Source organism: Pseudophryne corroboree, chromosome 2 (genome assembly GCF_028390025.1).
Source record: "Pseudophryne corroboree isolate aPseCor3 chromosome 2, aPseCor3.hap2, whole genome shotgun sequence".
Lineage (NCBI taxonomy): Eukaryota > Metazoa > Chordata > Amphibia > Anura > Myobatrachidae > Pseudophryne > Pseudophryne corroboree.
Window position 1 is genome coordinate 393794526 of NC_086445.1, and position 13757 is coordinate 393808282.

A 13757-nucleotide genomic window follows, 5' to 3' on the forward strand; every position below is an offset into this window, starting at 1 on the left:
AATAAAAAGATTAACATTTGCTGCTCATACCAGGAACAAAATTCCAGTCAAACCACCATCATGAGCATGCATACATTTCCTTACTACAAATCAGACAATTCCTGTACTTTGGGTTTCATGAAACAATACAAATTATCTTTGGTACTTTGACCTTGTTAATCATCAGCCAGTAGGTTATAAAGTTATTACAAAGGTGTGTGTGTGTGTGTGTGTGTGTGTGTGTGTGTGTGTGTGTGTGTGTGTGTACACAACTGGCACATATGAATGGAACCTGACCATGGTACAATGAAGAGGTAAAGATATACATTCAAAGACAATCTTATTGTCATTCACTTTATGGGAGGCATTACTTTACAATACTTGTCATGGGTAAAAAGGTCAGTTACTTAATGATGAGCCACAATCAGTTGAGTTGTGACTACACCAAATACTAATTGAGCAATAAAAATACTGATAACAGATAAGTATTGAACTTCACAGGGGAACATTTTTTTTTTTTTTTTAAACGATGCACACACTACAATTAACAGCAGGTCTACGGTCAATGTGCATGGTCATCCTTGGGAATACAACCGATGCACACTGGTAAAAAAAAATAGCTCCTTTTACTAAATGTGACCCTAAAGGTGCGTACACACGCACAGATGCAGGCTAACGGCAGATACTGACTACATTGTGCCCAGAGGCATGTAGTCCCTATAGGCCCCGTCTGCAAGCACTATTTTCTTGCAATGCCGATCCCGCGTGTCTGCACATCAGCATCGCAAGGGCATAACAGTGCAATATGCACTGTGTTTCCATGCGATATGGACTATATAGTATATACACGGAAAATCGCACTGTGTGTATGGAGCTTAACAGATACTACTTACACGAGCCAATCACTCACAAAATAATTTTTTTGAAATGAGCATGCGCCAAACGTTCAATAAAATAGCTGATTCCATGTTTACTACACATTGGAAAGTTGCTGTTTGTATCTTCAAAAATATAGGATTTTATTTACCTACCGGTAAATCCTATTCTCGTAGTCTGTAGAGGATACTGGGGTCCACATTAGTACCATGGGGTATAGATGGGTCCACTAGAAGCCTTGGGCACTTTAAGAAATCAATAGTGTGCGCTGGCTCCGCCTTCTAAGCCCCTCCTGCCAGACTCAGTTTAGAAACTGTGCCCAAGGAGACTGACATACTTTGAGAGAAGGATTTAAAAGAACAGTGGTGAGATTCGAACCAGCACACACAAACAAGAGGAAAGCCATGCTAACTAAACTTGAAGAGGAACAGCAACAGCTGAACCAACAACAATACTGAACCAAGCAACAGTGCAGGAAAACACAAAGCACTGGGCGGGCGGCCCAGTATCCTCTAAGGCAGTGATGGCTAACGTTGACACTCCAGCTGTTGTTGAACTACACATCCCAGCATGCCCTGCTACAGTTTTGTTATTTGGCCATGCTAAGACTGATGCAGGGCATGCTGGGATGTGTAGTTCAACAACAGCTGGAGTGTCAAGGTTAGCCATAACTGCTCTAAGGACTACGAGAAAATAATTAAAATCCTATTTTCTCTTATGTCCTAGAAGATACTGGGGTAAACATTCGTACCATGGGGGATGTACCAAAGCTCCCAAACCGGTCGGGAGAGAGTGCTGAGGTTCCTGCAGAACAGATTTACCAAACTGAAGGTCCTCAGAGGCCAAAGTATCAAACTTGTAGAACTTAAAACGTGTTAAAACCTGACCAAGTAGCTGCTCGGCAGAGATGTAAAGCCGAGACACCCCGGGCAGTCGCCCAGGAAGAACCCACCGACCTAGTAGAGTGGGCCTGTACAGATCTTGGAACCGGCAAACCTGCCGTACAATAAGCATGCTGGATAGTAAGCTTGATCCAAAGAGCAATAGACTGCTTTGAAGCAGGACAACCAATTTTATTGGGATCATAAAGAACAAACAGCGAGTCCGATTTTCCGTGACGAGCTGTCTGCTTCACACAGATCTTCATAGCCCGCACAACATCCAAGGACTTTGAAGTAGCAGAGGTGTCAGTAACCATAATAGGTTGGTTTATCTGAAACGCAGACACCACCTTAGGAAGAAATTGCTGACTAGTTCTGAGTTCAGCTCTATCTTCATGAAAAATCAAATAGGGGATCTTGTTAGACAATGCCCCCAACTCCGACACACGTCTTGCTGAAGCCAAAGCCAACAGTGTGACGGTCTTCTACGTAAGAAACTTAACAACATCCTGTAAAAAGGCTCAAACCATTCCCATTGCAGGAACTGCAACACTTCGAGATCCCAAGGTGCCGTAGGAGGCACAAAGGGCGGTTGAATGTGCAGAACACCCTTCAAAAATGTCTGAACCTCTGGGAGAGAAACCAATTATTTATGGAAGAAAATGGATAAGGCCGAAATCTGGACATTTATGGAGTCCAAACGTAGGCCCATATCCACTCCTGACTGCAGAAAAAGGAGAAAACGTCCCAGTTGATATTCCACCGCAGGAAATTTCCTGTTCTCACACCAGAGACGTATTTTTTCCAAATATGGTGGTAATGTTTAGATGTTACCCCCTTTCTGGCTTGGATCAAGGTTGGAATAACCCTGTCCTGCCGTTTACGGGCTAGAATTTGACGCTCAACCTCCATGCCGTCAAACGTAGCCGCGGTAAATCATGACAGACGATCGGCCCCTGTTGTAGAAGATCCTCGCGAAGAGGTAGAGGCCACGGGTCCTCTAGGAGCATCTCCGGTAGATCCGCGTACCAGGCCCTTCTCGGCCAGTTCGGAGCAATGAGAATAGCTTGAGCCTTTTCCCTTTTTATTGTTTAGAGAAATCTTAGGATCAATCGAAGTCGTGGAAACACGTACACCACCTTGTAGTCCCATGGAATCACCAGAGCGTCCACCGCCACTGCTTCTGGGTCTCTCGACCTGAAACAATAACACTTGAGCTTCTTGTTGAGATGAGAGGCCATCATGTCGATTTGTGGAATTCCCCACCGACGTGTCAAGCAACCGAACACCGCCGGGTCAAGGCCCCACTCCCCTGGGTAGAGGTCATGTCTGCTGAGGAAGTCTGCTTCCCAGTTGTCCACTCCCGGATTGAAGACTGCCAATAACGCCACAGCGTGCCGTTCTGCCCAGAGGAGAATCCTTGTTACCTCTGACATTGCTGCTCTGCTTTTCGTTCCGCCCTGTCGGTTTATGTACGTTACTGCCGTTACATTGTCCGACTGAACCTGAATGGCGTGATCCTGAAGAAGATGTGATGCCTGTAGAAGGGCGTTGTATATGGCCCTTAGTTCCAGAATGTTGATCGGAAGAATGGTTTCCCGACTTGACCATTTTCCTTGGAACTGTTCCCCTTGGGTGACAGCTCCCCAACCTCTGAGGCTTGCGTCTGTGGTTAGCAGAATCCAATTTTGAATCCCAAACCTTGGTCAGGTGAGAAGTCTGAAGCAGCCACAGAAAGGAAATCCTGGCTTTTGGTGACAGACGTATCCTCTGGTGCATGTGAAGATGCAAACCGGACCATTTGTCCAACAGATCCAGCTGGAAGAGCCTTCCGTAATGCAGTGCCTCGTAAGAGGCTACCATCTTCCCCAGGAGGCGAATGCATAGATGCACCGATATCAGGGTCTGTCTTAGAACGTCCCGCACAATCGACTGAATTACCAATGCCTATTCCAATGGAAGGAATACCTTCTGCGCCTCCGTATCCAGTATCATCCCCAGGAACGGAAGCCTCCGTGTTCATTCCCGGTGAGATTTTGGCAGGTTCAGAATCCACCCGTGATCCTGGAGTAGTCGTATTGAGATGGCAATGTTGTCTAACAACCTCTCCCTAGATGGTGCTTTTATCAGCAGATCGTCCAGGTACGGTATTATGTTCACTCTTTGCTTTCGGAGGAGAAACATCATCTCTGCCATTACCATGGTGAACACCCTCGGTGGCGTGGAAAGGCCCAAATGGCAGGGCCTGGAGCTGGTAGTGACAGTCCTGTAATGCAAACTTTAGATAAGCCTGATGAGGCGGCCAAATCGGAATATGAAGGTACTCATCCTTGATATCCAGAGACACCAGGAATCCCCCCTCCTCCAGACCTGAGATCACCGCTCTCAGAGACTCCATCTTGAATTTTAACACCCGTAAGTACGGGTTCAGTGACTTGTGGTTAAAAACGGGCCTTAACGAACCATCCGGTTTCGGTACCACAAACAGTTTGGAATAATAACTCTTGTTTTGCAGTTAAAGTGTAACTGGAACAATGACCGGAGTCTGTACCAGTTTTTGAATTGCTGCCTGTAAAGTCATGCTTGCTTCTGAAGAAGCTAGTAAGCCTGATTTGAAGAATCTGTGAGGAGGGCGCTCCTGAAGCTCCAGTCTGTAGCCCTGGGCGATGAGATCTTTGACCCATGGATCCAGGCATGATGTTGCCCATATGTGACTGAAACATCTTAATCGGGATCCCACCTGCCTGTCTTCCAGGCAGTGTGGTCCATAGTCATGCTGAAGGCTTTGAGGAAGCAGAACCGGAGGTCTGTTCCTGTGAAACTGCAGTTGCAGGTTTTCTGGGTTTACCTCTATTGCCTTTGAAGGCTGTAGAAGAACCTTTAGATTTACTTTTAAATTTCGTTGTCTGAAAGGACTGTAAAGTTGGAGCAGAGTAGGTTTTCCTACCTGGGGGTGCTGTGGAAGGAAGGTATGTAGACTTACCCACCGTAGTCTTGGATATCCATGTATCCAGTTAATCTCCAAAAAGGGCTTCACCTGTGAATGGTAGGCTTTCCACGCCTTTCCTGGAATCCGCAGTCCACTGGCGTAGCCACAAGCCCCTGCGTGCTGACACTGCCATGGCAGTGGTGCGTGCGTGAGAAAACCAATTTCCTTTATGGCCTCCACCATAAAATTAGCAAAGTCCTGTATATGCTGTAGGAGTAAAATTATCTCCCCCCTGGATTAGAAATCTAACCCGTCAATTAGATTACCTGACCATTTTGCAATGGCTCTAGTGATCCCTGCACAAGCAATAGTGGGTCTCTGGGCCACCCCAGCAGCTGTGTACAGGGATTTGAGAGTGGTTTCAATTTTGTGGTCAGCCGTGTCCTTTAAGGAGGCTGTCCCAGGGACAGGTAAGACTATTTTACGTGACAACCTAGATACCGATGCGTCAACAATCAGTGGATTTTCCCACTTTTTCCTATTATCCTATAAACCTCTGTCACCTTGTAAGGAATGTGCAGGACTTCTCTAATAGCTTCTATCAGGGCCTGTATTGCATGTGACAGGCCCCCCCCAACACACAAGTCCACTTCACCCTCCTCCACGTCTGATACGTCATCATCAGTGTCAGCCTGCAGGATTTGGGCAAGAGTACACTTTTGTGGACATATGGCAGGGGTCGGAGATGCTGGCATGGGAACTAAATCTCTAGTCATCAAGTCCTCCACAGACTGTCTTAAGCATTGCGTCTCTCTCTCATTATGGGATCATTTATTAGAAATATGTGAGATCATCCCCCCTTTAAGGGAATCCAACCATGCGGGTTCAGACCCACTAGCCTGAGAATGTGTACTATCCTGGGTACACTGTAGTGAATCCCCCAAAGAAGACAAACACTCTGCTGTGCAGGAAACACACTCCCTTGACATGGTAATGTGAAGGGACACACTCACACACAGTAAAGGTGAAAGCACTGTTAATCCACACACAGCCTGCAGGGAGACACAGAGAAGATGGAGCCAGCCACACCGCACCCTTTATGCTAAAGCCAAGCTCAGCTGGGTCGCAAACTAGGCTCCTTAATAGGGCTTAGTATTCTAACACTGCTTTCCCCCCCTTACTATGACCCCCTGGTACCGCTAAGGAAATGTGGAGTCTTTGTGGAGGAGTTGCGCTTCCCTGCAAGGACTGTCAGTGTGAGCTGCAGAGGGAAAATGGCGCTGGTGAGCTGCCGGATCTGCTCACTGTGAAGCCCCGCCCCTGTAATGGCGCGCGGTCTTCCCGGTTTTATTATACTGGCTGAGGTGTCCGAGAAGCTTAACAGCGGGTTACAACCCCTGTAAGCTGTTTGCCAGTGTAGGGTAATGTTAAAAAGCTCAGCTCGCCCCTCACAGCGGAAACACACACAAACAGCATGTTGTACTGAGCCTGGAGTCCAGCCTACGTCAGTGCTGTGCTCCATACCCTTTTGCCGCCATTACAGCCAGCGACCCGCTAACGGGGACGCCGGCCACCTACTCACCACTCTTTTTACTTCTGGCTCTGTTAGGGGTGGCGGCGTGCTGCGGGACTATACGCTCGCCGCATTGGGGCTTGCAAATAGGACCCTCAGGAGCTCAGTGTCGCGCCAGCGGGGAACAGGACCATTAACCCTATAGGAGACAGGGGGGTGGGGGGCCCAAAGTCCCAAGAAGCAGACAGGCTGGTGCCAACCAGCCCTGTCTGAAAACAACAAATAGGACATAAATGCAGAAAACTCCTCAGGAGCTTCCCTAAGCGTGAACGACTCCTCCGGGAACATTATCTAAACAGAGTCTGGTAATAGGGGCATAGAGAGAGGAGCCAGCGCACACTATTGATTTTTTAAAGTGTCCAAGGCTCCTAGTGGACCAGTCTACACCCCATGGTACTAATGTAGACCTCTAGGACGTAAGAGAAACTCAGTGATGATATTGTAGTGTCACACTAGGGGCGGCCAAAGGCAACCAATCAGCTCCTGTCATTTCAAAGACTGCACTAGATAAATGACAGAAACGGATTGGATGCTTCCCCACATTATCTAGGACAACGATTCCTACTTACATTTTCACCCAATTCCTGACCTGAAACACATATTCAATACCATTTGCTCATAGTCATCCCTCCTATCTATATACACAAATGCAGAGTAAAACGAGATTTATGGTAAGAACTTACCATTGTTAAACCTCTTTCTGCGAGGTACACTGAGCTCCACAGGGAATGACATTGGGGTGTAGAGTAGGATCTGGAACCGAGGCACCAACAGGCTCAAAGCTTTGACAGTTCCCAGAATGCCTAGCGCCGTCTCCTCTATAACCCCGCCTCCATGCACAGGAGCTCAGTTTTTGTTAACCAGTCCAATGCAGTAGCAGGCAAAAGAGACGACAACTGTTAGTAGCCACATACACCACACTCATGACAGGAGAAAGTGTCAGCGGCTAATGCCATACCAACCCAAAGAAGCTAAGTGCATCAGGGTGGGCGCCCTGTGGATCCCAGTGTACCTCGCAGAAAGAGATTTAACAACGGTAAGTTCTTACCATAAATCTAGTTTTCTGCTGCGGGGTACACTGGGCTCCACAAGGAATGACATTGGGGATGTCCTAAAGCAGTTCCTTATGGGAGGGGACGCACTGTAGCGAGCACAAGAACCCGGCGTCCAAAGGAAGCATCCTGGGAGGCGGAAGTATCAAAGGCATAGAACCTTATGAACGTGTTCACCGAGGACCACGTAGCCACCTTGCACAACTGTTCAAGGGTCGCACCACGGCGGGCCGCCCAAAAAGGTCCAACTGACCGAGTAGAATGGGCCTTGATGCTAGCAGGAGCTGGTAGGCCAGCCTGTACATAAGCATGTGCAATCATCATTCTAATCCATATGGCTTGTGAGCAGGCCAGCCACGTTTGTGAAAACCAAACAGAACAAAGAGAGAATCAGACTTTCTGATGGAGGCAGTTCTCTTCACGTAGATACCGAGAGCCCGTACCACATCCAAAGACCATTCTTTGAAAGACAATCAGGAGAGGCAAAGGCGGGAACCACAACCTCCTGATTAAGGTGGAAAGAAGACACCACCTTAGGTAAATACCCGGGACGTGTTCTACGAACCGCCCGAACATGGTGAAAAATCAGATATGGTAACCTACAAGACAAGGCACCCAAATCCAACACCTGTCTAGCAGAGGCAATAGCCAGCAGAAACAATACCTTAAAGAGAAAGCCACTTAAGGTCTGCAGATTCAAGAGGCTCAAACAGAGACCCTTGCAACGCCTCCAGAACCACCGACAAGTCCCAAGGAGCCACCGGCAGAACATAAAGGGGTTGAATCCGCAACACACCATAAGTGAATGTATGCACATCAGGTAAGGTCGCAATTTTTCTCTGAAACCAAACCGACAAAGCAGAAATATGAACCATGATGGAGGCCAGACGAAGGCCTAAGTCCAGGCCTTGTTGTAGAAAGGCCAAAAGTTTGGCCGTACTAAACTTGTAAGTGTCATGATTGTTAGAGGCGCACCAAGCAAAGTAAGAATTCCAGACCCTATGATAAATCAGAGCAGAAGCCAGTTTCCGGGCCTTCAACATGGTTTGAATAACCGCCTCAGAAAAATCCCTTGGCCCTTAAGACGTATGTTTCAAGAGCCACGCCGTCAAAGCCAATTGGGCTAAATCCTGACATACACAGGGGACCTGAACGAGAAGATCTGGGCGCTGCGGAAGTAGAAGGAGACGCTCTATCGAGAGCCCCTGAAGGTCTGAGAACCAATGCCGTCTGGGCCACGCGGGAGCGATCAGAAGTAGGACTCCTCCTTCTTGCTTGAACTTCCTGTGTCACTCCTGCCCAGAGTAATAAGGAGGGAACACATATGGCAGCCTAAAGTTCCATGGAATTGCCAGTGCGTCCACGAACGCTGCTTGAGGATCCCTTGTCCTTGCTCCGAAGACCAGAACCTTGTGATTGTGTCGAGATGCCATCAGGTCCACATCTGGAAGGCCCCACTTGTCCACGAGGCGTTGAAACACATCTGGATGGAGGCTCCACTCTCCGGCGTGTACGTCTTGATGACTGAGAAAGTCCGCTTCCCAGTTTAGGACCCCCGGAATGAACACTGCCGATATGGCTGGCAGATGGCGTTCCGCCCACTGAAGAATTCGTGATACTTCCCTCATTGTCATGCAGCTTCGAGTGCCGCCTTGATGATTGATGTACGCCACCGTGGTGGCGTTGTCCGACTGTACTTGAACAGGTCTGTTCTGTATTAAATGCTGGGTAAAGTTCAAAGAGTTGAACACCACCCGCAATTCCAGAATGTTTATCGGGAGGAGAGACTCCTCCTTGGTCCACCGAGCCTGAAGGGAGTGTTGCTCCAACACCGCGCCCCAACCCCTCAGACTGGTGTCCGTTGTCAGAAGGACCCAGTTGGAGATCCAGAAGGGACTACCCCTGCTCAATCGTTGGTCCTGAAGCCACCAGCTCAGTGACAGACGGCTCTCTGGAGACAATGAGATCATTTGAGACCTGATCCGGTGAGGCAGGCCGTCCCACTTAGCAAGAATCAGTCTCTGGAGAGGGCGGGAATGGAATAGAGCGTACTAGTTGATGAGCCACCTGTGGGCTTGCAGAAACTGGATAGTCAGATCCAGATGGCGTAGGAGAATCTCTGGGGAATTTGCCAGGATCAACAAGTCATCTAAGTACGGTAGGATCCTGACCCCTTGACGGTGGAGTACTGCCGTCATTACCCCCATGACCTTGGTGAAGACTCGCGTAACTGTGGTCAAACCAAAAGGTAACGCCCGAAATTGGTAATGGGTGTTGCCAACCGCAAACCTCAGGTACTGCTGATGCGACACTGCAATGGGAATATGCAGGAAAGCATCCTGTATGTCCAGTGAGACCATATAGTCCCCAGGCTCCAAGGCCAGAACAATAGAGCGAAGAGTTTCCATACGAAACTTGGAGACCTTCACAAATTTGTTCAAGGACTTGAGGTTGAGAATGGGCCAGGAAGACCCGTTCGGCTTCGGGACTAGGAACAGCGGTGAATAGTACCCCTTGCCTCTCTGAGCCAGAGGCCTATGTACTACCACTCGTGTCCAGGAGGGACTGTACCACCGAATGAAGATTCCTTGCCTTCACCTGATCTGAAGGGATGTCTGTCAGGCAAAATCGATGAGGGGGACGATTCTTGAAGGATATAGCGTAACCTCGAGTGACGACTTCCCATACCCAGGCATCAGAAGTGGTCTTCAACTATTCCTGGGTAAACCCTAGAAGTCGGCCCCCCACTCTCGGAGACTGCCCCGTCATGCAGCAAGCTTATCCGTTTTGGAAGCAGGCTGACATGCAGCCCTGGCCCGTTTAGGTTTGGGCTTATTGGGTTTGGAAGTGCAAACCTGTTTTGGGTACGACTGACCTTTTGCTTTCCCTGAAGGACGAAAGGAGCGAAAGGAAGTACTCTTAGCCTTCGGAACCGAAGGAGTACTACTAGGAAGAAATGCTGTTTTAGCAGACGCTAAGTCAGCCACTATCTTGTTCAGGCCTTCTCCGAAAAGAATGTCTCCTTTGAAGGGGAGTACCTCCAGGGTTTTCTTAGAGTCCATGTTCACAGACCAGGACCGTAACCAGAGAATTCGGCGAGCCAAAATGGACGTAGTAGAAGCCTTGGCCGCCAGAATACCGGCATCTGAAGCTGCCTCTTTAATGTAATGAGACGCTGTAACAATATACGACAGGCATTGTCTAGCATGATCAGAAGCATAGGAAGGCAACTTCGCCTCCAGCTCCTGAGTCCACGCTTCCACAGCTTCTGCAGCCAATGTCGCTGCAATATTGGGCCTATGCACCGCACTGTGTAGGGTTTAGATTGCCTTCAAACAATCGGCTCAAGGACGCGACAGTAGTTACAGGCAGAGCGGAGGATACTACCAGCCGCGCCACTTGCGAATCCACTTGTGGGGGTGTTTCCCAAATTTTACTAAGCTGCGCAGCGAGCGGGTAGCAAGCCAGAACTCCAGACGTATGTCAACTAAATGTTCAGAGTGAGTTAAAACTTGTTTAACCACCTTCTGACGTTTAAACCTGTCCGGTTTCTTAGTGGCAGTGTCAGGCTCCGGTTCATCATCAACCTGAAGAATGAGCCTGATAGCCTCTAACAAGTCAGGAACATCCACCTGCAAAACAACTTCCCCTATCAGAAGCATCAGGATCAGAATCTGTGGGGTCCGTATAAATGCCATCCTCATCAGATGAGGTATCTGGGACATTGGTGGATTGTGAGGAAGTAATTGCCGCTTAGAGAACCCCTTGGTCTTAGGCGGGCGAGGGTTAGACTTTTGAGCAGTCAGTGATTAGTTCAATTGCTGTAACTGATTGGACAGTTGATCTGCACATGGCGGGTTAACCGCTGGGACCATAAGCGGTTGTACCGGCACAGGAGGTCCCATAGGGGGTGTTAGTCTAGTTACCAGCGTTTCAATATTCTTTAAAAGCTTCTCTCAGGGCTGCTGGAACAGCCTCCCTGTTATGTGCCTGCTTACTACAAAACTGAGCTCCTGTGCACGGAGGCGGGGTTATAGAGGCGGCGGCGCTAAGCATTCTGGGAACATCAAAGCTTTTAGCCTGTTGGTGCCTCGGATCAAGATCCTACTCTACACTCCAATATCATTCCCTGTGGAGCCCAGTGTACCCCGCAGCAGAAACATGCTTGCTTTATAGCATATGCAACAGCAAGAATGCACGTTACAATAATTTTCTGTCATTCACCCACAAATGACACTCCATACTTGAATCCAAACCACACACGGGCTACCTATAATTCCCAGGCGCCTACCTTTCATCAACATGGTCATGTTATTATCATGAATGTGGCACTTTCTAGAGTTGGAGCAAATCTCCTAATCTTAATGGCCCCATACATTAGAACAATAATGCCCGATTTCATCCAATTTCAGGCATTCGGGCCGATCTATCGGGTGAAATCGGGCATTTTGTAGGTGTTTCCGATCCGATCAGATGCGCGTTCCCGTAAGGGTGGGATCGGCTCCCCTAGATTGTGCTGCACTTGTGATATGTCTGTTCCCGCAGGCATGGCTGGCATCGCATACGCTATATCGCATGCAAAATGTACCAAATCGAATGGAATCGTATGGAACCACTCCCGGGAAGCTCCCAGGAGAGCTCAAGGGAAATCGCCTCCGACTTCAGCCTCAGGACAGATCGTTGTAGTGTATGGGGCCCTTTAATGTTTAGCAGACAATCAAACACAGGTGTGTTAAAGAGGCCCATGCATCAGGGGAGAGAACAATTCCCCATTGTCCCAATGCATGGGATGGCGAGTCAGGTGATTTTAAACATGTAGGATTTCCCCATCTCCCTGACTGTTCAATGATCAATGTCTGCTGACTGGCAGAACAGGAATCGGCCTGCTGATGTACAGCCTGCATAAGCTACCCAAGAGGCGACATTTACGTTGGCCATACATCAGATCGATGATTCCGAGATGCCTATCTAACTATAGACTGATATCGACGATCAGTAATAAGTCAGGGAATGAGTAAAAAACTGTAGGTTAAAAATCTCCAACTCGCTGATCCTGATCAGGTTTTGGTCGGAATCGGCAAATCAAGAATTTATAACATGTTTTATTTCCCTGATCCACTGACTCTGGGATTGGGAGAACTGGGATTTGCTTAATTCTCCCCTGATCTATGGGCCCCTTTAGGTAGATGGAGCTTGCCTGACAGAGAACGCATCATGTTGTTGGAACAAAGTCTTTAAATTCTGTCAAAGGCATCTAGGATTTTCTGCAAATTAAATTAAATTTGGCAGAAAAAAAAGAAAAGAAACACCTTGACTTTCTACAAAAGATATGTGGGTAAAAAAAAAAAGGAACTACTTACCCTATTTTGAAAAAACGACGCATGAAAATGTGATGTTGTTGCTGATATTGATACTAACGTAATAGTTTCTTCTGAACTAGGATTGTGCAAGTAGACCTTTTCCATTTTTGGCATTCCCACAGGCCTGCAATATGATGAAAAAGAAAACTGAGTAATAAACTAGGGATACAGAAGCTTAATTCAAGATCTAAACCGGAAGATAACATATGATCCTAAAGAGCATTTTATTGAAGCTAGATGTAATTTTATTGGTGCTTTCAAGTCTGAAAGGCATCATGGCAATATTTTCAACATAACACAAAATGAGCAAAGAAAAAACAGCTTGAGACGTAAATGGCATTTATGTTTGTGAGAGTAGCATATGTCTACCGAAAATTATCAAATGCCCATTTTCAGATAAACATACTACATACCTTTTTCCAGAACTATGCCCAGTGCAGCAGAATTTAGCACTTGCAAACTTTTGACAATACTGTAGTACGGTGTTTGGAAATGTAATCAAGCTTTGCGTTCAAGAGCATTTTAAAATACCAGTATATATCCACTGTGCATATTATATATCTAGTTCTTAAAAGTTACAATATATTAAAACAATATTTTAAAAAGCATTGTATTTTATACCGTATTTCCCAATTACGTCTGAGTGTACTTTCTAAAAATTGCTACTATTAAATAAAGGAATAAAATGGTTATCCCCTAGTTTACCATTTACTGTAGTTTCTCTAAGGCTAGCTAGCGCCTGTAATTTCTGTAAGTTTAGCGCTTGTAGTTTCTGTAATACAGTACCAGCAATTTCTGTTTACCACTTTAAAATGGTGGTTGGTAGGGGTTCGTGAGCAAGACGGGCAGAACACAAGATTAAATTTCTTCATTTCAGCATATACCCAGTCACTCAACTCATGTTGCCCCATGTGTTCCCCCGGGTATCACAGCTGGGAATTTGTGAACAACCTATAAAGACACAGCAAAACAGACTGCACAGGGCTCTGGCTAGAGAGGGGAACCCTTGTAATTAAGAGGAAAGAAAGCCATGCTAACAAGTTTGCAAGCCTATAGGTTGTCCAACTCCTGAAGTTACATGGCGGAGTGTCCAAAAATCTGAAACTT

At 47.2% G+C, this 13757-nt stretch overlaps 1 protein-coding gene across 5 annotated transcripts in view; it reads right to left on the reverse strand.

The window, feature by feature from the left end:
* Window positions 1–13757, reverse strand: part of TMEM131 (transmembrane protein 131) — a 554400-nt gene that overhangs the window by 146438 nt on the left and 394205 nt on the right. For all 5 annotated transcript variants that reach the window (XM_063953320.1, XM_063953322.1, XM_063953321.1 and 2 more), the window contains one exon: window positions 12651–12774. In XM_063953320.1, coding sequence (XP_063809390.1) covers window positions 12651–12774 — 124 coding nt within the window. The remainder of the gene's footprint in view (window positions 1–12650; window positions 12775–13757) is intronic.